General features: G+C 45.2%; 1 protein-coding gene across 2 annotated transcripts; it reads left to right on the forward strand.

The window, feature by feature from the left end:
- The first annotated feature begins 908 nt into the window (after window positions 1-908).
- Window positions 909-20028, forward strand: LOC133352867 (DBH-like monooxygenase protein 1 homolog). Of its 2 annotated transcripts, XM_061568845.1 has the most exons (14): window positions 909-1434; window positions 2658-2804; window positions 3726-3905; window positions 5019-5102; window positions 5712-5891; window positions 8738-8840; window positions 10801-11042; window positions 12728-12813; window positions 14595-14691; window positions 15392-15451; window positions 16739-16869; window positions 17844-17994; window positions 19600-19681; window positions 19754-20028. In XM_061568845.1, the coding sequence occupies exons 1-14, from the start codon at window positions 1144-1146 to the stop codon at window positions 19891-19893; spliced, it is 1974 nt and encodes a 657-aa protein (XP_061424829.1). In that variant the 5' UTR covers window positions 909-1143; the 3' UTR covers window positions 19894-20028. The 2 variants fall into 2 exon arrangements, with proteins under 2 accessions (XP_061424829.1, XP_061424828.1); XM_061568844.1 differs by having other exon boundaries at window positions 19600-20028.
- The last annotated feature ends 4181 nt before the right edge of the window (window positions 20029-24209 follow it).

A 24209-nucleotide genomic window follows, 5' to 3' on the forward strand; every position in this document is an offset into this window, starting at 1 on the left:
ACAATAAAATGATCACGACGTTTCGATTGCAACACAAGCAATCGTCATCAGGTGTGAAAACCACGGCAAGAAAATAAAAAAACCGTGAGAATTTTATAGTTTTATTTTTATTACTTTATTATTTATCTTCTACGTGACTTTACCGAAAGAACAAAGAGTATGACCATTAATGTTTTAAGTAATTCGTCTGAGCCAACTTTCGCTACAGAATGTGTATTTTACTTAATACTGATGATATGTTTGTGCACCGTTTGCAATTTCTTCTGTAATATGACGGACGACAGTTGTTACGATCTTGCTTATGTCACTTTTTGTGACCTAGGTCGCTCGTGTAAATGAGACATATCCTTGTCTCTTGAGTTCTCACCTGGTAGAAAAAAGATAGCTAGAACTCTATGTTTGTGTGCCTCGGTGTTTATCAGTATGTTCATGGCCATGCCCATCATGCCCATCAACACCCCCTTGTGTGCCACTCTCGCCTTAATCATAATGCTTAGCCATGGTCTATCCACTGCCACTCTACTCCGTCACCATCCCTACGGTCCTACAATACTCACAATCATTTCGATTTAAAGCTTTCGTGACTGCAGGGATTCATCTTCTTGGTTCTTTCGGTAAAGTCACGTAGAATGGAAATAATAAAATAACAAAATAAAACATAATAAAATAATTCTCACGACGTTTCGGCCACAACGCAAGCAGCCGTCCTCAGGTGAAGACCAGGTCTGTCAGGGAGACAGTTCGTTAATATGACACGAAGATAACTCTTGGACTTCGTGTCAGCATTATCGCGGGATAGATAAGGGAACATGTGCGATTACATTGACCTTGGTTAATTTTTTTTAAACCCCGCCTTGACTATGATGTCTACAATTGCAACACCGTACCAAGAATGGGCATTATATAAGGTAGATTCCACACACAGAGGCAGCGCAGGTGCACGTTCGTCCAAGCAAGATCAACATCAGCAGCCGAGAATTTCCGCTTATTTTAAGGCATACTTACTAAGTATAATTTAATCGAAGAAACAATATCTGTAAACATAAAAACACAAAACATTTAGGTGTCGTCAAGTATTGCTTTTTTACAATCATCACAGTCATTTTTTCATCGATAATCAGACAAATTCAGTCACAAGCAGTTATGCCTCGCCACGACCTGCCAGTGAGGATGACGACGGTGGTGATGGCGGTGGTGATGATGGCCGTGGGGGTGCCCTGTGCCCTGGATCCTGACGCCGACCTCACGTTCAGCACCGAATTATCTCCGGACAAATTCCACGTCTCGTGGGCGTTCGACAGCGACCAGATCGTCCTGGAGGCTCGGGTTCGCACCCTGGGCTGGGTCGGCCTGGGGCTGAGCTCCACGGGGATGATGGCCGGCTCTGACGTTGTGGTCGGGTGGGTGGACAGCGCAGCCGCTACCCACCTCGTGGTGAGTGGCAGGCGGCGCGGTCCTCACGAGGAAAGACCAGTTAGCAGGGTTCGAATCCTGGTCACGGTTATTTTTAGGACACAATCACATTCACGATGACGACCATCGCTTTCACCGTTATGACCATTAATCGTGACGTTCATCACAAAGACTGTCACCGGTGCCACCCGTTACGCCGCATGTCTTAGTTGTTCAGCGATTGGTCTCTATCTTGGTATATTTATGCACGCGTTTACAATGGTGATAGTCACGATGAGGGTGATGTTGATGACAGGCTATGGTCTTGGTGATGATGATGATCATGGCAATGGTGCTGGCGACAGTGGTGACCGTAACGGCGGAAGAAAAGATCCTTGTGATTTGTCATTCCCGATAATCCACATCGTTGTTGCTGTACCCACTTTCATAATTTAGTTAAATGTACATATATATCGCTAGGTTTCCAATAATTATGACAACAGCTTCAATACTTTTTCTCCTGCATTCACCACCTCCCACATGTATGCACCTATCTTGAACTGTTTTCGAAAACATCTATTCGACAAAATACAGGGCCGTGTAAATGTGGCATTGCATTGAGCAGGCCTGTTCGTTTGAACGCAGCAGGAGAGTATGACAATAATAATCCACTGCTGGATGAATGCCTCCCCCGCGTTGATCACCGCGGGTTAGTGGAGGGGAAGGGACGCCCATGAGTGGTTCTGATATCACTCGCCACTGATGCTAGCCGTGGTTGGGAAATTAACTGAGGTCGTTGTGTTCATAGCGAATTGCGTTAACCGCTGGGCCACCGCTTCCCATGTCACGTGTACACACACATCCATCACACTCACGCAAATCACACACATCACATACACATCACACGGACCACACATCAAACTAACGCACATCCCTCTCAAACCAAAGTGGTTCGGTATCGTTCATGCTCAATTATCCTCGGCAACAATCATAATTTGCACATTAATCGGAAGACTTTAAATTCTTCCACACGCGATTCCATGTATACATGACTCGTCACTCAAACTTTCAGTCTTCATTAACAGACATGTGAAGTCGTAAACCAAAAAGCATCAGTTGCACATCGAGGACGATTGAGCGTTTTTCTCCCAGATCGGGGTGTAATCTCAATGATTTGAGAGTAGTCTTGTCTTCTGACAAACAATGCGCCGTGTGTCCCTACTACCCTACCCCCACCCCCACCTGGGCTGCTGCTGTGCGGTCAGGACGGACACATCGAGGGGGAGCGGAGCCTGGTGCGGGACGCGAGCCAGGACTACAAACTCGTGCGGCTCAGCGAGAACGGCACCCACACGGTCATGCGCGTGGTGCGCGCGCTGCGCACGTGCGACGCCAACGACAGGGACATCACCGTGCGTGTTGCACACACACACGCACGTGTACACACACACGCATGTGTACACACAGACGTGTACACAGATGCACACATAGATACACGTACACATAGATACGCATGCACTCTTAGAAATAACGTACTTTTTAGCAAACCAAGGTTTTCTCCCTAACAGCCAGTGGTGCTGTGATTTACACATTTATTTCTTCGGGTAATTTTCTTAACTAAAGCTGTCTCTTAATGTGTGGCATCCGCCACGTTCAGCTTACTTCCAATCAAATGTAGTTATCGTAAAGGGTCGCGCACATGTTTGTCCTCCGTGTGAGCAATGCAGTTCAATTTTGATGGGGCTGACGTGTGCACATAACTGGCATCCATTCTATTGTCATACCAAGCAACTTGTAATTGAGAACACACGGCGTGGTAGCGGCTATGCTGCTGCGCGTGGCTGCCTGTAACCCAGCGTTGTGAAGGCAGCGAGGGTTGTTGGATCACCACACAAATGCTGCGAAATTCCCTTGCCGTGAGCATCGAGGATGTGCCAACACCCTTGGCTCGCCAGAAGGCAGACGAGCAGTGGTTCTTAATCTCTAGTGCAGCCTGCACCCCTTTGGTTCTCAGAAAGGACATCTCGCACCCCCAGCGGGTGGATGCACCCCAGATTAAGAACAACTGCGGTGGAGCACACAATGTGGACCCCACCTGCTCCATCGGCATGGGATAGAGTGGACCCCTCCTCGCACGCGTGGGCTTTTTCGCGGGTTCTCCAGTTTTCTTCCACATACCTGTGGGTACCTCTCGCCCGCAAGTCATTCTTTATCTACGAGAGCAAGCGGATACCGTGCAACGCGCCTCAAGTTACAATTATTATTGATTATTATTTGAGAAACGGCGTGCGCCATCACACCCCCCCCCCCCCACCTGTGCCTCTGTCCGGCAGGAGGACACTGTGCACATGATCTGGGCCTACAGCACCGATGACCCAAAGAGCGAGACTCAGATCCTGTACCACGGTGTGGTCACGCGGGGCTCCAAGAGCGTCCAGCTTCTGAGCAACGGATTTCCCACCGAGCAGCCCCTGCCTCAAGAACACAGCTTCATTGACCTGACATTTGACAAGGTGTGTGAGCCCCAAATCAGGCAGGGGCAAATATCCCCCACAGCAGCCTACTACATAGGTGTCGAGGCCATAAGTGTCAGTGATTGGTATCATTCAATGCAGAAGAGATGTTTGTCAATGTCCCTCCTCCCTCACTATTCGGGCTAGAGATTAGGGGCTCAACTATGGGGGGGGAGGGAGCAGCATTATGGGACGCATAAGGACCCGGTTGGCCACAAGGGAACCTAACATCAACAGATAAACAAGCAGAAATGTTTTAAAACATTTTATATATAAAAAAAGATTCCAACAATTAACCATGAATGCCAAAAAAAAACATTGTTACAAATGAAAACATATTTCCGAAAAATACACACAGCGTGAAATCTAGTAGCGCTACTGCTGTAGTTTGTTATTGAACACCACCAGGCTTGCTTGCTAACTGGCATGCACATGAAAGCAAGACGCATGCTAATCTAATCGTGAGTATTGTACCTTCACATCTTTTTTTATTGATACGGTCACCGTGAGACAGTCTTCCTCTAAACCCTATGCACGGTGTAACTAAAATGATACATATGTAGTGAGTCCAACTGAGTCACAGACGTTATCCTATAGAGGCAACACTGGTAGGAACCCACTGGTTTCACCAGCCCACAGGGGATTATTGTGTCCGTCCGTCTGTCATGCAGGGAGGGGCTGGGTGGGGAGGGGAGGGTGGGGTGGGGCTGGGTGGGGAGGGGCTGGGTGGGGAGGGAGGGGCTGGGTGGGGAGGGGAGGGTGGGGAGGGGCTAGGTGGGGAGGGAGGGGCTGGGTGGGGAGGGGAGGGTGGGGAGGGGCTGGGTGGGGAGGGTGGGGCTGGGTGGGGAGGGTAGGGTGGGGAGGGGCTGGGTGGGGAGGGTGGGGAGGGGCTGGGTGGGGACGGTGGGGAGGGGCTGGGTGGGGAGGGTGGGGGTGGGAGGGGTGGGGCTGGGTGGGGAGGGGTTGGTCACCCCGTGGTTCCCTTATAAAACTCAACGTTTAACCTACTCACATGACATTATGTAAGCAAACGGAGAGACGAGGGCTTGACGAGGCATTGTATGAACAGCAGCTGTTGTGGTTTTGTTTCTCCCTCGCCGTGTCCGCTTCTAGTACACGATCCCGGCCGTCTCCACATTCTACGCGTGCAAGCTCGTCTCTCTGCCCAAGCTCAGCAAGAAAAATCACCTCATCAAGGTTCACAGCGGGGAAAACCACACACACTTCCACTGAAATAGTGGTGGGTAAGGGGGGGTGGTCAGTAGGTCGCGGGGTGCGGGGGGGTGCTTTCATGACAAAATGTCTCTCTTAGAGCAGCAATATAAGAATAGACTTGAAAAAAAATCCCTCTAAATGCAGGACCCTCCTGGAAAAAAAGAGTCAGCGGGACATTACTGGATAAACAAAGGACACGACCCATAGAGCATTATCTGAACAGGAATGCGTGAAGCTCGGTCTAAGCGATGACAACCGAGTGACGCAGGCTGGAAATGGATGCGAGCTGGTGAACAGCTGGTGTTCCCAAGCAGTCGCACACCCAATCAGACGCTTAGTAGGCTCAAAACCCTGCTTGGCTTGGAAGATTTGATGATATGGGGGTGCATTGAAGGTGATTGGCTCGTAGGGAGTGACGTCATGCTGCGTCCCCTTTAACATGCAACATTGGACTAACGTTGGCCCAACGTTCGTCAAACGTTGGCCCAATGTTGACCCAATGGTTCCAAACCAAATGTCAAAGTTGGTCCAGCGTATTGCACGTCCACCCATGCGTTCTTCACGTGTGCACCCCCTCCACTGCGCGTGCAGGTGCAGCCCATCGTCCAGGCCGGCAACGAGGCGTTCGTGCACCACATTCTCGTGTACGTGTGCCTGGACAACGTGAACGTGTCCCACGTGGGAGTCACGCACCAGTGCTACCACCCCAACATGCCCGACTCCTTCTCCACCTGCAGCTCCGTGCTCGCCGCGTGGGCCATTGGCGGCGGGGTACGTGGTAACCCCGCACGCTCGCATCGCCAGTTGCATGTGTGCCAAGTACTTGTGTCTGAGTGCGTGAAATACCGCCTGTAAATCCAGCACTGTGGAGGCGAGGGTCGGTAGATCGAATAGATGTTGTGACACTTCTGTGTAGTGGGCGTTAAGCAGGTGCCATACCATGCCTTGTCAGAAGGCATCCAGCAGATAGTAAACGAATCCCCATCTCTTCCATGTTTATGTAATAGAGTGTTGCCAACTCGCAGGCGTGGGAAAGGGCAGAGAGAAGAGAAGGAAATGGAAATAGAAGGAAAGTGTTCTTCTTGGTTCTTTCGGTAAAGTCACGTAGAAGTCGTCACCTGAGGACGGCTGCTTGCGTTGTGGCCGAAACGTCGTGATAATTATTTTATGTTTTATTTGTATTATTTTATTACTTCCCTTCTACGTGACTTTACCGAAAGAACCAAGAAGATGAATCCCTGCAGTCACGAAAGCTTTAAGAAGGAAAGTGGATTCTGGTTTTGGAGCGGCATTTATTTTCACAAGGGAGAGAGGAGGGGTTCAGTGTAGCCCTGAGCTAATTTAGATACAGAGATGTGTGTATGCGATGGTGTAACCACAGCCACACCTGCTTAGCAGTGTTCGCAGATTGTGCGGGCAGGCAACTCGGAGGGCAGGCTCTGTTTTCAGGCGAGTGAAGCCTGTGGTGCCATCCTACCGCCATGCGGGCAGTCCCAGTGATTGGCCTTTGCTGGCTGGTGAAGAAGAGAAGAAAATGCTGGATTTGAAGCTTTCGTGACTGCAAGGATTCATATTCTTAGGTTTTTTCGGTAAAGTCACGTAGGTAAAACATTAAAATTAATAAAAAATAAAATAAAATAAAAATCACGACGTTTCGGAGGCAACACAAGCTTCCGTCTTCAGGTGGAACCGTCACAGCCACGACAGCTGTATCAAGTAAATGACTTTACCGAAAAAACCTATGAATAAGATAATGCTGCCTTGGGGAAACTTCCGTGGGCTGCTTGCTGTTGGCGGTGTTGTTAGTGTAGGTGTCTCCCTTAGATAATGAATACAACAAGATAGACAACACATAACAAAAAAATACAGCATACTAGAATAAAACAAACAGATACAATACGCTAAGCAAGTAAAACTCGACAAACAAATAACATAAATCATCACCATCATGCAATATTTCTTGCTGCATAGCCTAATTGGGACGATTGCCAGTTTGCTGGCTGGGTCAGTCTGGTTTCTCAGCCTGGACTAGTCAGTTCGAACGCCAGTGGACAGTGTTAACACAGCTTAATAGCACTTGTGCCAACGATTTGTTAGTTTGTTTTAATCCAGAGCCCTCAAAATAATGATAGTGCATTGTTTCTAGATTTGAAGCTTTCGTGACTGCAAGGATTCATGCTCTTAGGTTTTTTTCGGTAAAGTCACGTAGGTAAAAAATAAAATTAAAAGTTAATAAAAATAATGATGGAAATAAAATAAAATAATAAATCACGACGTTTCGGAGGCAACACAAGTGTCCGTCATCAGGTGGGACCATCACAATTACTGATGCAGTAATTTTAGCTGTGACGGTCCCACCTGATGACGGAGACTTGTGTTGCCTCCGAAACGTCGTGATTTATTATTTAATTTTATTTCTATTATTACTTTTATTAACTTTTAATTATATTTTTTACCTACGTGACTTTACCGAAAAAACCTAAGAGTATAGTGCATTGTCTTTATGCTGTTCGTCTTCTGGCGTCCTCTGGTCTAACACTGTTTGAGACTAGGCTCTAAAGAAAGCTGTCTCTGGTGTGGACCAATCCGTTTCAAAGACAATGCATATACTATCAGAACGTGTGTTTTGTTTGCTTGCATGTTCGCCACAAGTATATGTGGTTAATGCAGACATGATTCCTTGCAAAAGGTTTCTGTTTGTTGTAACATCTTATCACCTGTTTTATTGCTAGAAAGGGTAAAGTTTATTCTTATATTTTGAGACTGACAAGGGAGGTCCCATGATGTTGTTTTCATTCACCTCCATCTCGATCATCACGGTCGGCTAATTATCACGGTTGGCTACGTACGAGTATCAGTTATTTTCTTTGCCCTAACTCTTGTGCTCATCTTCTTGGTTCTTTCGGTAAAGTCACATAGAAGGGAAGTAATAAAATAATAAAAATAAAACATAATAAAATAATTCTCACGACGTTTCGGCCACAACGCAAGCAGCCGTCCTCAGGTGAAGACCTAGTCTTCACGAAAGCTTTAAATCGAAATATTGTGCTCATTATCGAGCTCATGCTTGTGTTTCCACATAAATAGTATCTGCCTAAACACAGCATCCACACGTAGGAGACAGACGTGACTGAGGCTTGACGAAGCACAATGCTGACCACACAAGTCTCCCCATTTCTGGTAGCGACCTAACAATGCTCCTGGCAATCGTGTGGACTTTTGCCGTCGTTCTGGGACTCCCAGAAGACAAATAATGCTTTTTGGCATTTTGCAATTGTTTGGCAACACCTAGGACACCTCACCAGATATAGGCTCAGTTAAGATTTGGAGTTTGCTGTCAAGACGTAATCAGGATCAGTTAAGTACACGTAGTGGTGAAGCTATGCGGGATGTTGTTATACCAGTGATGTGTGTGTGTGTCTGTGCTACAGACGTTTGAAGCGGTGCTGGGCCCTCCCCTAGGTTGACTCAGCCTCAAATGAGTACCTGGTGCGGTGCGTTAACATAGCCACGTGGTGCTGACCACCCATCCCCTCGTGTATCGTTTCCGGCTTTCATAGGTGATCGATAACACGGCTATACGGGGGAATTTTTGTCTTTGTGTGCCTGTGCTACAGACGTTTGACTACCCCCCCGAGGCCGGGTACTCGCTGGGAGCGCAAGGGGACCCCAAGATGGTCCTGATCGAGATGCACTACGACAACCCCGGGCTCGTGTCAAGTACGGGACGCAGCTTGAAGCATGGTGTCGCTAATCAGGGGGGGAGGGGTGTTGCGATTCATTTAGCAGCCTCTAGGTGGGGAAGGAGCGCATGAACACACTAAATATGACGTGACAAAACATTGATTGTTATCCGATTAGGTGCACGTATTGAAGGATGAACAATCCATGCCAGTCAATGGATTGATGGGTCATTAACTCCCCTATTTATCCATCTCTTCACTCATCGCCACCACTACCACCACCGGTTCGAGATCTACCACTGGATAAATTCATCTCATATGAACACCCACTATCCAATAACGCCTGTGCCCTAACTGTGTTACTTGGCTGACGGCAAATTCCAGTCCATTGCCCTGCTCGTTTTTTTCCGTAGAGTATCGCTACAGGCCGATAAAATGGACACAGGAAAGGTCAATAAAAAATAGAAATCAAGAAACTCAGATTTACAAACGAAGATGGGTCCATGGCATCCTATCTTATAGCGCCTTCGCCAAGGCGATTTACAGATAATTAAGAACGAGACTTATGAAGGTAATGGTGGAGATGAGGTTAACAAAGTAGATGAGAGAGGAAGCAATGGGGGAGAATCTGTGATGATGCGTGAATTCGGTGAAAGCGAAATTGATGACAGTAAATGATTAACGGAATAAATGATTGGGAATGAGTGATAGCCATGTAATGAGAATATGAAGAGGGAATAGGAACTGTGGTGGTTATGAGGGGTGGATTAAGGGGCCATGGGTGAGATACGAATGAGGAGCGGAAAACTAGTACTCGAAGGTGACTGCTTAATGTGACGGGGAAGTTTGTTCCAGTGAAGGGAGGCGAGAAGGGAAAGAGAGCGAAAGCGTGGATTGAGCACAAGGAGAAGGAGGAACAGAGAGAGAGAGACGGCAAAGATTGAGAACGTAAAGGGCGAGAATGCGACATAGACAGGTACAAGAGTGGCAAGATATTTTGGGCAAGACCATGTACTCGACGTGCAGCAGGAATCCCCAACTGTTGCGGGACGTGGACGAGGGGTACCACATTGTGCCACGACTGAGGATGAATAAGATAACGACGCCAAGGTGGTGGCACTCCGATCTGCGAGATGGCATGCGGCGAGTTGGACTGGTAAAGGTAGAGAGATTGTTGATGTACCGCCGAGTAGGGGCCGTAAAAGTTGTACGTATCCAGCAAGTCGAGTGGAAGGAAGGTGAAGCAAAGGAGGTGGGGGGAAAGATAAAGTCTACTCTATAGTGGACACAGTGGACGGAGAAATGGAGTGGAGTAATTTGAGACAAGGCGCTTACAAAAAGATGTGGTAGATGTAAATGATAGATTGGGATATTTGGCAAATTAAAGACTGAGGAGGAAATGCTCAAGAGACCAATCAGTGTATGCACTAAATGGACGTATTGACGGTACAATAGTGCAGCTTATCACATGTTTCTCATAAAATAGTCTAGAATCAAAATTTGAACTGGCATTCGTCTTCTGACTGCTTCGACATCACGAGAACTGATTTTGACACACCACCCGAGGGTTTGCGACCGGGGTTGCGAATCATGAGAAAATAAGTAATACTTTTGAAAAATGTGCTTTTTTTTACACCGCGCACCAGTGTACCACCAATACGGTCAAATGCAGTTTGAAGTGAAGAACGATATCGACTGAGAAAGGCCTTTAAAAAGTAAAGTGCATGAATCACCCAAAAGAGAAAGATTGATATTGAGTGCGGTCCTAAATGGACACGTGGGAGAAGAGGGAGGACAATTTTTGTTAGAGTCCATGAAGGCAAATGCTTTGACAAAGTTTACGTGAAATAGAAAGGCCAACTCATGGGATCGAGTGGCAGAGACAGAGGGAGAAAAGTCTAGAAGACCTCAGTTCAGGTTTGCCGATGTCAAACTGCAAGGAAATGCCGCACTGTCATTTAAAGTCTGCGCCTGCACCTTTGCACCCCCAACTCCAGGGGTGAATGACAGCTCCGGCCTCCGCTTCTACATAACACCGGAGCTGCGTGCATACGACGCGGGGGTATTGGAGACCGGCCTCGACGTACAGATCATGCACTTCGTCCCGCCCGGAGCCCCCTCCTACACGAACTACGGCATCTGCCCCACTCGGGGCTTCGCCACCGTTGGCCCGGACGGAGCCGCGCTGCCGCTCCAGGGAGCGATGTCGCGACCCAGGCGTGTGGCGCCCGGCAGAGAGGTGAGGAATCTCTCACAACACAAAACATCCAATCCACCCCAATTCCTCATCTGCTCACAATGGCCTCTTCTCTGTGCAAATGTCTTTTGAGTGGTTATGGAAAAGATCACTCGGCATTCCCGACATAAAGCAGCTACACTACATACTGCCCGTAACTAAATCACACTCAGTGTGCCCCGTCTTCATCTTAACATTGGGCATATTTTGAGTGCATAATAAAGGTTTTTGGGTTAGATCGCATTAAATTTCGATTTAAAGCTTTCGTGACTGCAGGGATTCATCTTCTTGGTTCTTTCGGTAAAGTCACGTAGAAGGGAAGTAATAAAATAATAAAAATAAAACATAATAAAACAATTCTCACGACGTTTCGGCCACAACGCAAGCAGCCGTCCTCAGGTGAAAACCAGGTCCGTCGAGGCGACATGTTTTATTTTTATTATTTTATTACTTCCCTTCTACGTGACTTTACCGAAAGAACCAAGAAGGTTAGATCGCATTATTTATAAATGTGTCGCAATCCTCCACCACCCGACACGGCCAATCAGTATAAAAATGTGTCACGTTGACAAGAGACAAATATCTTAATTTTGGAGCTTTCGTGACTGCAGGAATTATTCTTTGGTTTTTTCGGTAAAGTCACGTATAAAAATAATAAATTAAATAATAGCATACTCTCTCTGTACCTGGGTCGCTCTCTCTATGTATCTTGGTGATATCTGTCTGCTTATATGTCTGTCTATAGTTTTCTGGTTATATTCTATGTCGCTATTTCATTATACCTGATGATGATTGCTTGTGTTGCAATCGAAACGTCGTATGCTATTATTTAATTTATTATTTTATTTTTATACGTGACTTTACCGAAAAAAACAAAGAAGAGACAAATAGTTCACTATCTTAGCCCACCAGTGTGTTGAAGAGTGAATTCACAACATCTTCGGGGGATTTGCCAAAATAGTGAAGCAATTTACCTGCTTCCAGTCTTAGATCAGTAATCAGCTAATTATCATTACATAATTGCATACACCCCGACCTCCGCCTTTGATCTCGAATCATGATGGGGTTTAACAATGATGACGTCATCATGCACTATTTAAGACCGGAAGCAGGTGGATGGCTTTATTATTATGGCAAATCCCCCGAAGATGCTGGATGTAATTTCCAGCGAAACGTCGTACTCAAATTGTAAATGTTATAGATTCACTCTTCAACACACTGGTGGGCTAAAATAGTGAACTATTTGTCTCTTTTCAACGTGACACATTTTTTTACTGATTGGCTGTGTTGGGTGGTGGAGGGTTGCGACACATTTATAAACAACGCGAACTAACCCAAAAACCTTTATTATGAATAATACTGGTCGCGAAAGCCTACGTGTTAAACTGATATTTTGAGTGGTTTGTAGGCACTAACCTCTGTGTAGCACACAATTATATGACCTCTCAGCGTATTCCTACCTCCCAAACGAACAAACATTATTTATCACGTTCGCCAACATCACCCGTCCCCCATCAAACTATCGGCAATGTTTTCATAACTCACACTCAAAACCTCAAGACTACAAGTTACAGACACGGTAAAAGTAAACATGGGACCTTTTTTTTTATATAAAGTCCATTATTGAGAGTGGGCCTGACCAGAGGAGTGCTACGGCCACAGAGAAAATGGGCGTTATGTTCACACAGGCGACGCAGAGCGGAGAGATGAAGGTGTTTGCTACGATGCTGCACGCTCACCTGCTGGGCAAAGCCGTCCAGGTGCGGCACTACAGGTGAGTGTGACGCTCGTTTATGGGATCTGCACAAGTTTGTTGGGACCTCATCTACTGTGCATTATTTTCTCACTTTTGTTTACCTTTGCTATACCTTTTCTATACTTTTGTTTTGTTTGTTGTTGTAACGTTCTGACCAGCTTCTATCGGACATCTGTGAAAATGAGCTTTACAGATCATTGGACTCCTCCAATACTGTATAAATAAAGATTCGGATTCTTTCAATGCTTGGGTAATGCCGCATTGCCACATCATTGTAAATATGCAGAACTTGTTCAGCGTTTATCGAATAAAGAATGTTAGTCGTAAAAAAGAATAGTTCTTAGTATTCATATTATACAGGAAGCAGTGCTGCAATGGTTTGCACATTGCACTATGGACCTGAACCTTCTCAACACAGCCTCACATTCTCTTATAATACACGTGCATTTGGTGAACGCTCAAGCAGACCTTGCCGGACGGAGGGGTTACGTTCATGGAAAATGTCGTGTTGGGCAAAACCGCGTTAGAAAAACAATAGACCTCATGGGAAAAATAGGGTTGCGTTCTTGGGTCCGAAATGATCACCCCCTCCCTCTTTGTTTAACTAACTGTGTGCAGCCGAAAGAAAATAAGAATATTTGTTTATCCTGGAGGAATCCGACTTCCAAACACGCATTCGATAACGCGTGTTTGGATGTCGATAACACGTGTCGGACAAGATTTTCTTGTACAGTAGACTCACGATTATCCGCATGCGGTTTATTCAATTTGCGAATTAACCACGCACCTGAGATTTTGACATAAATGAATAACTCATGGAGTTTCCCTTAAGTCCAAATTAATAATCTGAAACGGTTCTACATTGTTTTTCTTGGACATGTTTATTACAAGTCACGTGCTTTAACCGAAAAAAGTTCTCCGGTTCATCCGAAATCCACGTGATCGCCGCTACAGTACAGTAGTTGCATATCTTTACAGGAGTGGGCGGCGCTTGATTGATTTTGATTGGCGTGGCTCTGCTGTCCACTTAGTGAGCGGAGTCTTCTGCTCGAGAGCACGAAAGTGTTATCACTGAGCACGCGCATAGAGATCGGTGGAAAATGGATATTTTCGGAATATCCACGATTATTTATTATCCGTGGCCGCCCTCCCCATCATTAGCGCGGATAATCGAGTCTACTCTACTTCTAAACCGCTTTATCTTATAGGTGGGGAGTACAGTCTGTTTTCCTATAATGCAGTAGTTGCGTTCCTGAAGAACACCGCGTTATGGAAAAATTGTGTTATAATATATAATATAGGGTAAAGCACAGTCCGTGATAACATGTGAGATGCATATGCAGGCTGAATAAAGACTGAGGCACGTGGGTAGCATCTAGAAGCATCCAGCAGCATCCCACCTTGTGTGATACTACGCCGAGGCAGCTTTGCAAACCTTTATTCCTACTTGCGCGACCTATAACATGAGTAAAAACCCTTATCAGGTAAAACAAACATTCTTATTCTGTTTCGGCTACACACAGTTAGTTAAACAAAGAGGGAGGGGGTGATCATTTCGGACCCAAGAACGCAACCCTATTTTTCCCATGAGGTCTATTGTTTTTCTAACGCGGTTTTGCCCAACACGACATTTTCCATGAACGTAACCCCTGTTCTATCCAATTTGCATCCGCGTAATAACAAATGTGTTCCCTAATACATTAATCGCGTTACATACAATTTGCGTTATGAAAACCGCGCGTTATAGGAGAACAGACTGTACAGATACTGATCCCAGTGTTCACTGTCACTTTGGCCAGGGACGGCAAGCAGATCAGCGACCTGGGTCGTGACATGGGCTACGACTTCAACTTCCAGGAGACGCGCTACCTGAAGAAGCTCGTTTCCGTGATGCCCGTGAGTACCTAGGGCCGATTACCATCATCCACAAGTTGGACTAGCTGCAGCCACTGAACAGCCAGAGAATTTTAAACTCAAATACTAAGTCATGTTGGCCAAAGGTCCAGCTGCCATTAGTGTGACCATAAAAACCCCTTTTAAACGAGGTTTACTTCTCGATCCACCAAATCTGGCTACTTGAGTGTGCTAAAGAAAAAAATCTGCGTTGAATGGGTTATAGAGCTTTCAGTCGTTGGGCGCAGTCCAGTTAGGGACGCTTAGATAGTCGAAGTTTTTAGGGCTCATCTGAAAACACATTTATTTCCTCTTTCGCATCTGTCTGTGTCGGGTTGTTTTCCTCGCAGTTTTAATGGTAAGGGTTTTTACTCGTGTTATAAAGTGCTGTGAGGCCTTGCGTGAATGACGCTATATATAACTGAGTTTAACTTGCTTAACAAGGAATAAAAAGGTATCAATTCTCCTGTATAGCGAATGGATGAATTGTGGTTGATTGGTGGTCACGACTTGATTTAATACAATTTTTTTTACATAATAAATATTGGGTCAGGTGTGACAATTACAAACGTATGTAAATTGAACAAAAATATATTGTAAAGCAGTTAAAGATATTTGAAAATAACCAAGTTTTGCTTTTATGTTGATCCATTGGTTGACCCTATGTTCTATGCCCAATGTTTATCTCATGTTCAAATTTTAGGGCGATTCCATTATCACAGAGTGCCTCTACAACAGCAAGGAACGATCCAATACAACCACGGTAAACTGCACATGGCACAAAGGTCTATATCTTAAATTCCAACTTAGTGCTCTACATATCATATGAGACAAATACAAAGATGAAGATCCCCCATATAACCCTTGCAGACTGTCAGGAAAAGTTATATTAGGGAGCACTTCAAGGGAATGAAACGGCACACACAGGGGGTGGATGGCCATCACCACGCCCGGCCGCCTTTGTCTCCCTAGTGCTAAATGTTACACACTACACAGGGTACTCATTTAAAGATGGTATGTGTGTGTGAGACACAAACGTACGTATGCACATCGACACACAAGATCTCTACGTACATTTGGGCGATCGCTGTTTTTGTTATGAGGGATAGCACATGCACATGTAATAAAGGTCGTTGAAGCGACTTCTGGAATCTGGTCTTCATTCGTCTTTCATTACAACACTCCTTCACGCTGCTGACAGACAGCGTGAGAGGGATAGAAAGAGAGAGACGCGCGCAGCCACGTGGCAGCCTGGACCCCCGCTCTCGTGTGGCCTCTTCCCTTCGTTCGTTCCAGTTCTGACCATGTGTTGTTCGTCTCCACCCCTATTTAATATCCGGGTCACGTGGTACGTTTCCACCAATCCTGGTTAGCCTCTATGGAATCTTCCAGACTCCACCGTAGGCTCCCGGGACCACGCCCCTGACTCGTCTCCCCATTGGCTGTGGCTAAAGCCAGCAGAACCAATCCTCTACTTACAGCCGTCACCTTTCCATTACGTCAGGGCCACACCCCTAGGCTTCCCCCCATTGGCTATGGACCAGGACTGGCAGAGCCAATCATCGTGACGAGTTGTGATCCGTCAACGACCCGGATTAATCCTCACATTACACACATATAAATACGAGCTATATATGTGCTTCGCTGGATGTTCTTGGCAATCATCAGGCACGTGCAATTTTAAATTGGACGTAGAGGATTGGTAAACATGGAAGAGTGTTCCCATGGTGGGGAAAAACCCTGGCCCTACCCCACCATCTAAAAATAACAATTCACATTTGTAAGGTGCATTTCATCCGTTGATCCCAATGCGCCATGTAAGGAAAGCAGGAAATAAACAAAACCAGGGTAAATGGGCATAACGAGGGGATGAAAGCCAGTTTAAAGAGGTGAGTTTTCCAAGACAGACTTAAACATATCTCGCGATTATGATTGTCTTATGAGCAAAGGCAAAGTGGCCCAGAGCTTGGGAGCTGCACAGTTTGCAAAAGTTCGATCACCCCTGCAGGAAATGAGCCTTGACCTCTCAGCGACCTATTTTTCCCCACAGGGTGGGCTCAGCACCCAGGAGGAGATGTGCCTCGGCTTCCTGCACTACTACCCCAAGGTGAACGTGTCGCGCTGTCTCAGCATCTATGACATGACGCAGGTGGCACCCGCCTTCGGATACACCGTCATGCCGTGAGAAATGCAACCACACGCGCGCGCACACCAATATGCACTCATGTAATTTGTACCAATACACTTTCTTTATATTTATATATCGTGACATGCTTACATTTGTCCTATTTTGCATTCCTATCGTTTTTTGTGTTGCTGTAACTTGCTGATCTGCCCCGACTGGACATCTGTGAAAAAGAGCTTCGTAGCTCATCGGATTCCTCCAGGATAAAGATTATGATTCTAATAAGAGTGCACCCACAAAGACGGCCAGGCCTGTCAACCGTCAGAACAAGTTTCTGCGATGCCTCATGTACCACTACCGCTTGGAATCAATTGTCACCATTCTTTGGAACAGCCTTGAACCAAACTTTTATGCCCAGAACACAATCTCCTCATTATTCATTGCTGTTGACCACTGCCGGTCAAAGGTAATATATATCAGAACTCCATTCTGTGATTGGCTCCACAAAAACAACAGCTGTCATTCACCACTAAATGGTGGAGATGTCACCATGGCGCTTTTGTCAGGCCAGGTGCACTCCGAGGCCACGTGTCCAAGGCTCACTGACAGGAGGTCACGGGACACACCCAGGTGCCGTTGGTTGACTGACTGAGATGACTGACTCCTCATATACAGTACATACATACATGTTTTAGTCTATCAGACTACTCGCTTTCCAGATTAATATCAGCATTTGTTTAAGAAGCAAACTTGGACAGTTTTGACCTTTGTGTTTCATAAGCTTGTTAAACGAGTCACTCTGGTTGAATAATTGCTGCTTTGGATTACCAGGTATTATTGGCAAGAGCACTACATCGAATAGGGTTCCGATATTCTATATGGAGGGCTCTTGCAATGTTCTGGTTGGAGTTCTTTGTGTTTTATTTTTATTTACGTGTGTATTTATCTCGGTATTCCTGACTCGAAATACTGACCTTCCTGAGTCCGGCTTCTTGAGGTTTTACTGTACGTTATATTGTCCGCCTCGCAGTAGCTACCCACACCTGATCATAACCCCTGTGGAGGACAAGTTGAAGCCGATCTTCTTTGTCTACGACAAAGTGAACTGGACAGAGCAGACTATTCGCACCGTGGAAATGGCGGCGCGCACGGCCGAGCAGTACGCGGTGCACGCGGACACGGTGAGAAGAGCGCGGAGTGGGGGGGCCGGCAAAATATTTTTTTACCAAATGACAATAAGTTTGATGGCAACATCGGTTGAAAGATTACATTTGGGTAGTCGATGCCAACCCTAAATTGCAGGCAAAGAGAGCTATTTCTAGCTTGGTTTGACTTTGCGGGGTGAATTTACAATGTTCTAAAGAGTATTCTTTGGGTCTTTCGGTAAAGTCACATAGATAGGTTCTAAGAAAAGGCGGTGGTGGGCTTTTCACCAATGAAAGGGCTGCAGGCAAAAATTAGCATGTCAATGCAAGATTGCCGAGCATCCTTAACGGTGAGTGCGCCAAGGTGACCTATGTTAATGTGAGAGATTAGCATGTTAATGTGAGAGATTAGCATGTTAATGTGAGAGATTAGCATGTTAATGGCAGATCATGAAGCATCAGCCTCGAGGATGGCGCGTGAGGTAGCTGCATTAGTGAGAAAATTAATCTGTTAATGTAATTAATCTGAGGGCCGAAAATAACAACTAACATAGGTTGGGAACATCACAGCAAGTTATGACTTAAACTGGTTAATTACGTCCTTCCAATGATTGCTCAGTTTGTACCCATCTTGTCGGTTGAAACTGTGTTTGTGTCTCTATATATGGATGGATTCATGAACTAATCTTTTTTGATAGCCAGTAGGTTTGCAAAGTACATTCGTCTTGGAGAAATCAATTTCGTGTGAGCCCACCGCATGTAAACAATGATCAGCCACGGCCGTGGTATTGGTCCTACCGTGTTTCAGATCTGCCTTATGTCTACGAACACGGTCCGAGACATGTTGCTTAGTTTCTCCAAATGTAACTACTGCCACAGACAGCTTAGTTTGGAGATGCCGGGGTATTGCATGTCAAGGATCGCATCCTACACAGATGGGATCAGATCACGAATTTTATGTACTGTGTTAAATCGAACTGGATCTTGTGTTTGTTCATGATTTTGAAAAAAAAATTGTGACCCCTGCTATGTATGGCAAGGTGATTGTTTTGATTGGGTCCTTTCCCACTGGTTGGGGTGATAGCTTTACAGATTGTGTAGTCTGATTATCCATTCATCTTGAGAGCTTGGTGTACGTGTTCCAGTTCACTGGTTAGAAATACATCGAGCTTTATGGTGTAGAGTTTTGATGAGGAAATTATTCTGGGAAGGTAGGCATCCATATGGGTGGATTTCTTGTAGACAGTGTCCCATTGAGCCATCTGGTCTTTTTAAAAATTTTGTTATTTTGTTATTTTCTTTGAACCTGTCTACGTGACTTTACCGAAATACCCAAATAATATGAATTCCAGCAGTCACGAAATCTTTAAGTCAAGGTTTATAAAGAGTATTGAAGCTTTAAGACTTTTGGATTACACACACGCACACAGATGCCCAATACACACATGTATTTCTCAAGTTAATGTCAAGGGTTCATCTAGCCAATGCTGTTGATGCCACAACACTTAGTCATAACTCAAGCAGAACTCAGAGTATTGAAGTAATAACTGTACCTATGTTTGACAATCTGTTCCCCTTAAATTCCTCTTCCATCTATCCGTATGATCTCCCACTCTCAACACGATCTCCACACCTTTGCAGAATGGGTTCCAGTCCTTCCCCGGGCAGAGAATCCCCGAGATCCCTGCGGACCCCGAAGCGCCCCCCTGCAACCCCACGACACCTACCACGAAACCCACCACGACACCTACCACGAAACCCACCACGACACCTACCACGAAACCCACCACGAGACCTACCACGAAACCCACAACGAAGTCCGGAGATAAGGGGGCAGCCCCGAGCGTGCACCCCCACGGGACCTGGCTGCACCTGCTCCTGACACTGCCCATCGCGACCCTCGCTCTGCTGTCTGCGGAGTCTTTCCTCGCCTAACTCACGAAGTAAAGGAGCTCAAGAACTGCCATGACAATTAGAAATGTAATAATTCACTGACTGAGTAAAATGGATGTTCATGTTCATGCAACAAGCATTGGCTTTTATGTAACGACAATAAAGTATGTCCAATTACTTTAAGTTGTATATGACATTTTTATGGGCTCCTTGCAACTACCATGACTTCCACGTGCACCACACTAGGAAATAAATCGTGGGAGGGTCATTTGATGAATCATCACCGATTATATATATATTTTTAAAGCCACAGTATTATTGACAAATATGTTGAGTTGTATTGTCCACGAAGGAACTGCTCAGTGAATCAAATCACAACTGGCTGTGTTGACCGGTTACTTTGTTGTGCAAGAACACTTTTTTTTAGACTGCTACGGCCGAGCTGACCCGATTTTTCCAAGAATTAGAGTTAAAGAACAACTCCAGTTGTATATTATTTTCAGAGTTTACCCAAATAACCAAAATAAGCTGACCAGATTTTCTGATAAAGACTCACTCAGAAATGCTTGCAAGTAAAAGTGCCAGGACTGCTTTACTGACGCAATTAAATTTTGCTTAATTAAGGGTTGGTTCTGCTGGGAACATTTTCGAATGAGATGCTTGTTGATATTTTCAGCTTGAGCAGAATTCTAAGATAATGAGAGCCAGTCGGTAAAGGAAAATCTTCCTCAAAGATTTGGATTTCTGGCCAACTCGTGATGTCTAAAAACATGGAAAACGTGATTTGGTAGAGGAAGGGGAGCCAACTTCAGTTCATACTCGAGTTGTACTGTTTATGAAAATGTGAAATACATGTGATATGGAGTGTGATGTACAATCATATAGATGTACATTCATATAGTGGTGATGACATCACAATGGCACTTGTACCAAGCTAGGTGCACCTTGAGGCAAAATTCAATGTCGAAGGCCTGCCAGCAGGTTGCCACGGGACGGATCCAGATGCCATGGGTTGTCTCACTGAGATGACCAGCCGAGGCACCACCTGTGCTCCCTACTGAGCCAACTTGCTGAGTTTCAGCGCCTTGGCACTCCACCCATTTATGTGACCGTTGCTCCTCTGCCTTCCACTGTTGTTGGAATGGATCTGCTTCCAACTGCCCAGTAGTACCTTCATAACCATCTACCACAAAGGCTGATCATAACGCCGCTGGTACCAGTCATCGGCAAGTCCAATTAACTCCACATCCTTCTGTACCATATTAGTCCATCCCTTCTCTAGCCTGTGCCGCGTCCATTTAACCCCCTCTTTCTGGCCAAACAGAAGCGGCTTGGGAATGCAGTAGCCCATGGGCATGCAGGCTGTATGACCCAGCCAACGCAACCTCGCCTGCCACAGAAGCACACTGATAGGACTGTTCAGATCTTTCAAGGATCTGTGAGCTCCTCACACAATCCAGTCGGGTCAGGCCAGGCTGAATTATTGATCCTTTTTTCTTTTTATTTCAACTCAACGCGAGCTCAATACAAAGCGCCAATCACCACACGAAGGGGGGAACAGAAATTCCGCAAACGGCACCCTGAGTTCGATGAGACGGGGCCTGTTGAAGGGGGTTAAAGGGTAAGGGGGACGATGACTGACATACTGGAGGAAAGAAATTATATACACGCGATACATGTCCCACAGAGCAGTACTCCACTCCCCAGCCTGAATGTATTAAACTGGCACAAATGTCCAACAAAGGGGTCCACGTTTCGCAAGCAAAGAGAAGGGAGAGCATAACTGTGGCTGAGATCAAGTTCATTTAATTTTTTCAAGTTCAAGTTCATTTATTAGGTATGGCCCTGTGAGCCATTCGGCTTTTGAATCGGGTGCAACCGCAACAAACAAAAAACAAAAACATGAACAAGAAAACATCTTAAAGTGACTATGTGACTATGTGCAAACTGAAAATCCAGGAAAAAAAACTGCAAAAATTCCAGACAAAAAAGCACCGTACACCAACGCTGTGTGCAAAAATCCCAGTGGGATGCAAGTCAAACAACAACAACCACAAAACAACTTAGATTACGGCCATCAGTCTAACTCCGTACTACAACAAACAAACATGGCCAAACAAAAAAACTTTTCGAAATCACCAAAATAAAGCCATAAAAGCAATGTAACAGTGATCATAGGAACTGTGACCGAATTTTCACAATAAACGACATAAACAACATGTACCACCAAACCCTGCAGCCATAGCTGGCTGCATGAGTCACTCCACAACATCAGGAGCATCAGTCGGAGTATCAAATTTTTCAATGCACCTTTAAGATCAGCACACTAAATCTAAACACAGATAATACTTTGCAGCGGTCATCCGGAGCGAAACATTTTATTTTATTTTAGGCCACTGAATAGCAGTGGCAGCTCGGGGTGTACAACTCCTCTGAGTGAAGATCTCATAGGTAGTGATTCAAGTTGCAGTTTATTGGCAATAGCATTCCAAACCCTTGGGGCATCAATAGCAAAGGCCTTTCCTCCTGTATTTGTACGGCAATAGGGATTGTGAAGCTGGTAAATGGGCGAAGACCTTAGGTCAAATTTGTTCTTTGAAACAGAGAGGAGATCCAGCAGGTAGTCTGCGGATTTTTTTGTAAGTACATCGTGAATAAATAAGATCTGGTGCACAAGCTGTCGAACATTAAGAAATGTTAAGTTTGACCCAATGTAGAGATCACAGTGGTGAGTCCTATATGAGAAGTTCAATGCAAATCTTAAGGCTGAGTGATAAATTGAGTCAAGCTTCTTCAGTACAGTACTTGGGGCTGATTTATACACGATGTCACAGTAATCAAGTAGAGGCAGTATGGTAGCTTTTATCAATTCCAAACGGAACATAGGGGGGAAGCAGTGCTTATGAGATGACCCAGAGCTTTATATGGAACAATACACCAGGGAGTGTCCACACATCATTATGCAGCAGATGAAAAAGGAATGCCTTTCAACTGACTCGGAGTGAGACTTCTGCAGCCCAACCGGAGCTGGCCAAAAGCACAATGCCCAGGTTTGGGAACTTCTCCACTCTCTCCACAGCTGCTCCATCAATCATGAGTGGAGTGATTCATGACGTAACATACCTAGACAGGTGCTTTGTTTTTGTGGGACAGCCATATAAGGATATGCAACCAGGCGGGGCCTCACTTCCTGCGTGGACTGGGTGAAATGGAGTTACTTCCTTTGTGGACTGAGTGAAATTCAGTCACTTCCTGTATGGACTGAGTGTAATGGAGTCACTTTGTGTGTGGACTGGGTGAAATAGAGTCACTTCCGGTGTGGACTAAGTGGTAAGGAGCCACTTCCTGTGTGGACTGAAAATGGAGTACGGTCCAGAATTAACTCATTAGAGACCAAAAACATATATAAATAAATAAATGCATTGATCTGTATGTCACCAAAACCTCTATGGTACTTCCCGACAAGGTAGAAAGCTCTAATTTGGTACATAGGTAGCTTTCAGGACACCAACAATGGGAACATCTGAAAATCCGAGAATTTTCATTTTAAGGCCCCTAAATCTCGATTTTAAGTGCTCCATAAACATGTTTGTGAGTGCCATTCAGAAACCGACTGCAAATCAATTAAAGCGAGAACCATTGTTCTATCTTTTATTGTTTTTCAGATATTTCGGATTCAAGCGGTTTCAATGAAACATACTAATTTATGATGTTCAAATCTGAATAATTCGAAAACGGCAAAAGATAGGTGTTTCCCCTCATAGAGTATGAAATTCATAAATGTTTGTTTTTTCTAATACAAATAAGATCGGACTCTTTAAATTGAGCGGTTACGTATTTAAAAATAAGGAATTGAATCAAGTCGTCAACAGTTTTTTTTTTAATTTTAGAGTAGTTAGTGTTTGATCGTAGATTAAAAAAAATCATATCAGGTTAATTATTATAATTATTGAAAACGTTTACCTGGCGAAGACAGGCTTTATGTCGGAGCCAATCATATTGGCTCTGACATTCCTCGACGATATTGGTATTATATAACCATCAACCGCATCTGAACAATAACAGGCCGTTTCGGTCATCGTCATGAATGGAAAATTAAAGACCAGCCATAGGAGTGCGACTGTTGCCATGCAATCCAAACTATGGACCACTGCAGTCTGCAATCCTTCAACGGAGGAAGAATCACAAAGCTATACGGACTCTCTTCTGAAGCTCTGTCGTATCTAGCAGACCTCGACAAAAGCATTTGGCTCCTGAACATATTACTACCACATGCTAGAATATAGTAGCTAAGTCTGAAGGGTCTTCTTTTAAGTATATAACCAGATTCTGGACATCTATGATACTGGACAAGTGTG

The sequence above is a fragment of the Lethenteron reissneri genome, chromosome 42 (genome assembly GCF_015708825.2).
Source record: "Lethenteron reissneri isolate LAM-NWPU_2019-01 chromosome 42, ASM1570882v1, whole genome shotgun sequence".
Taxonomy (NCBI): Eukaryota; Metazoa; Chordata; class Hyperoartia; order Petromyzontiformes; family Petromyzontidae; genus Lethenteron; species Lethenteron reissneri.

What these genes read in the sequence shown, in the direction of transcription:
- LOC133352867 (XM_061568844.1), top strand. Translation starts at nt 1,144, where the DNA reads ATGCCTCGCCACGACCTGCCAGTGAGGATGACGACGGTGGTGATGGCG. An exon ending in CGTGGGCCATTGGCGGCGGG is followed by an intron (nt 5,892 to 8,737) that starts GTACGTGGTAAC and finishes CCTGTGCTACAG; the next exon opens with ACGTTTGACTACCCCCCCGA. An exon ending in GTGTGGCGCCCGGCAGAGAG is followed by an intron (nt 11,043 to 12,727) that starts GTGAGGAATCTC and finishes ATGTTCACACAG; the next exon opens with GCGACGCAGAGCGGAGAGAT.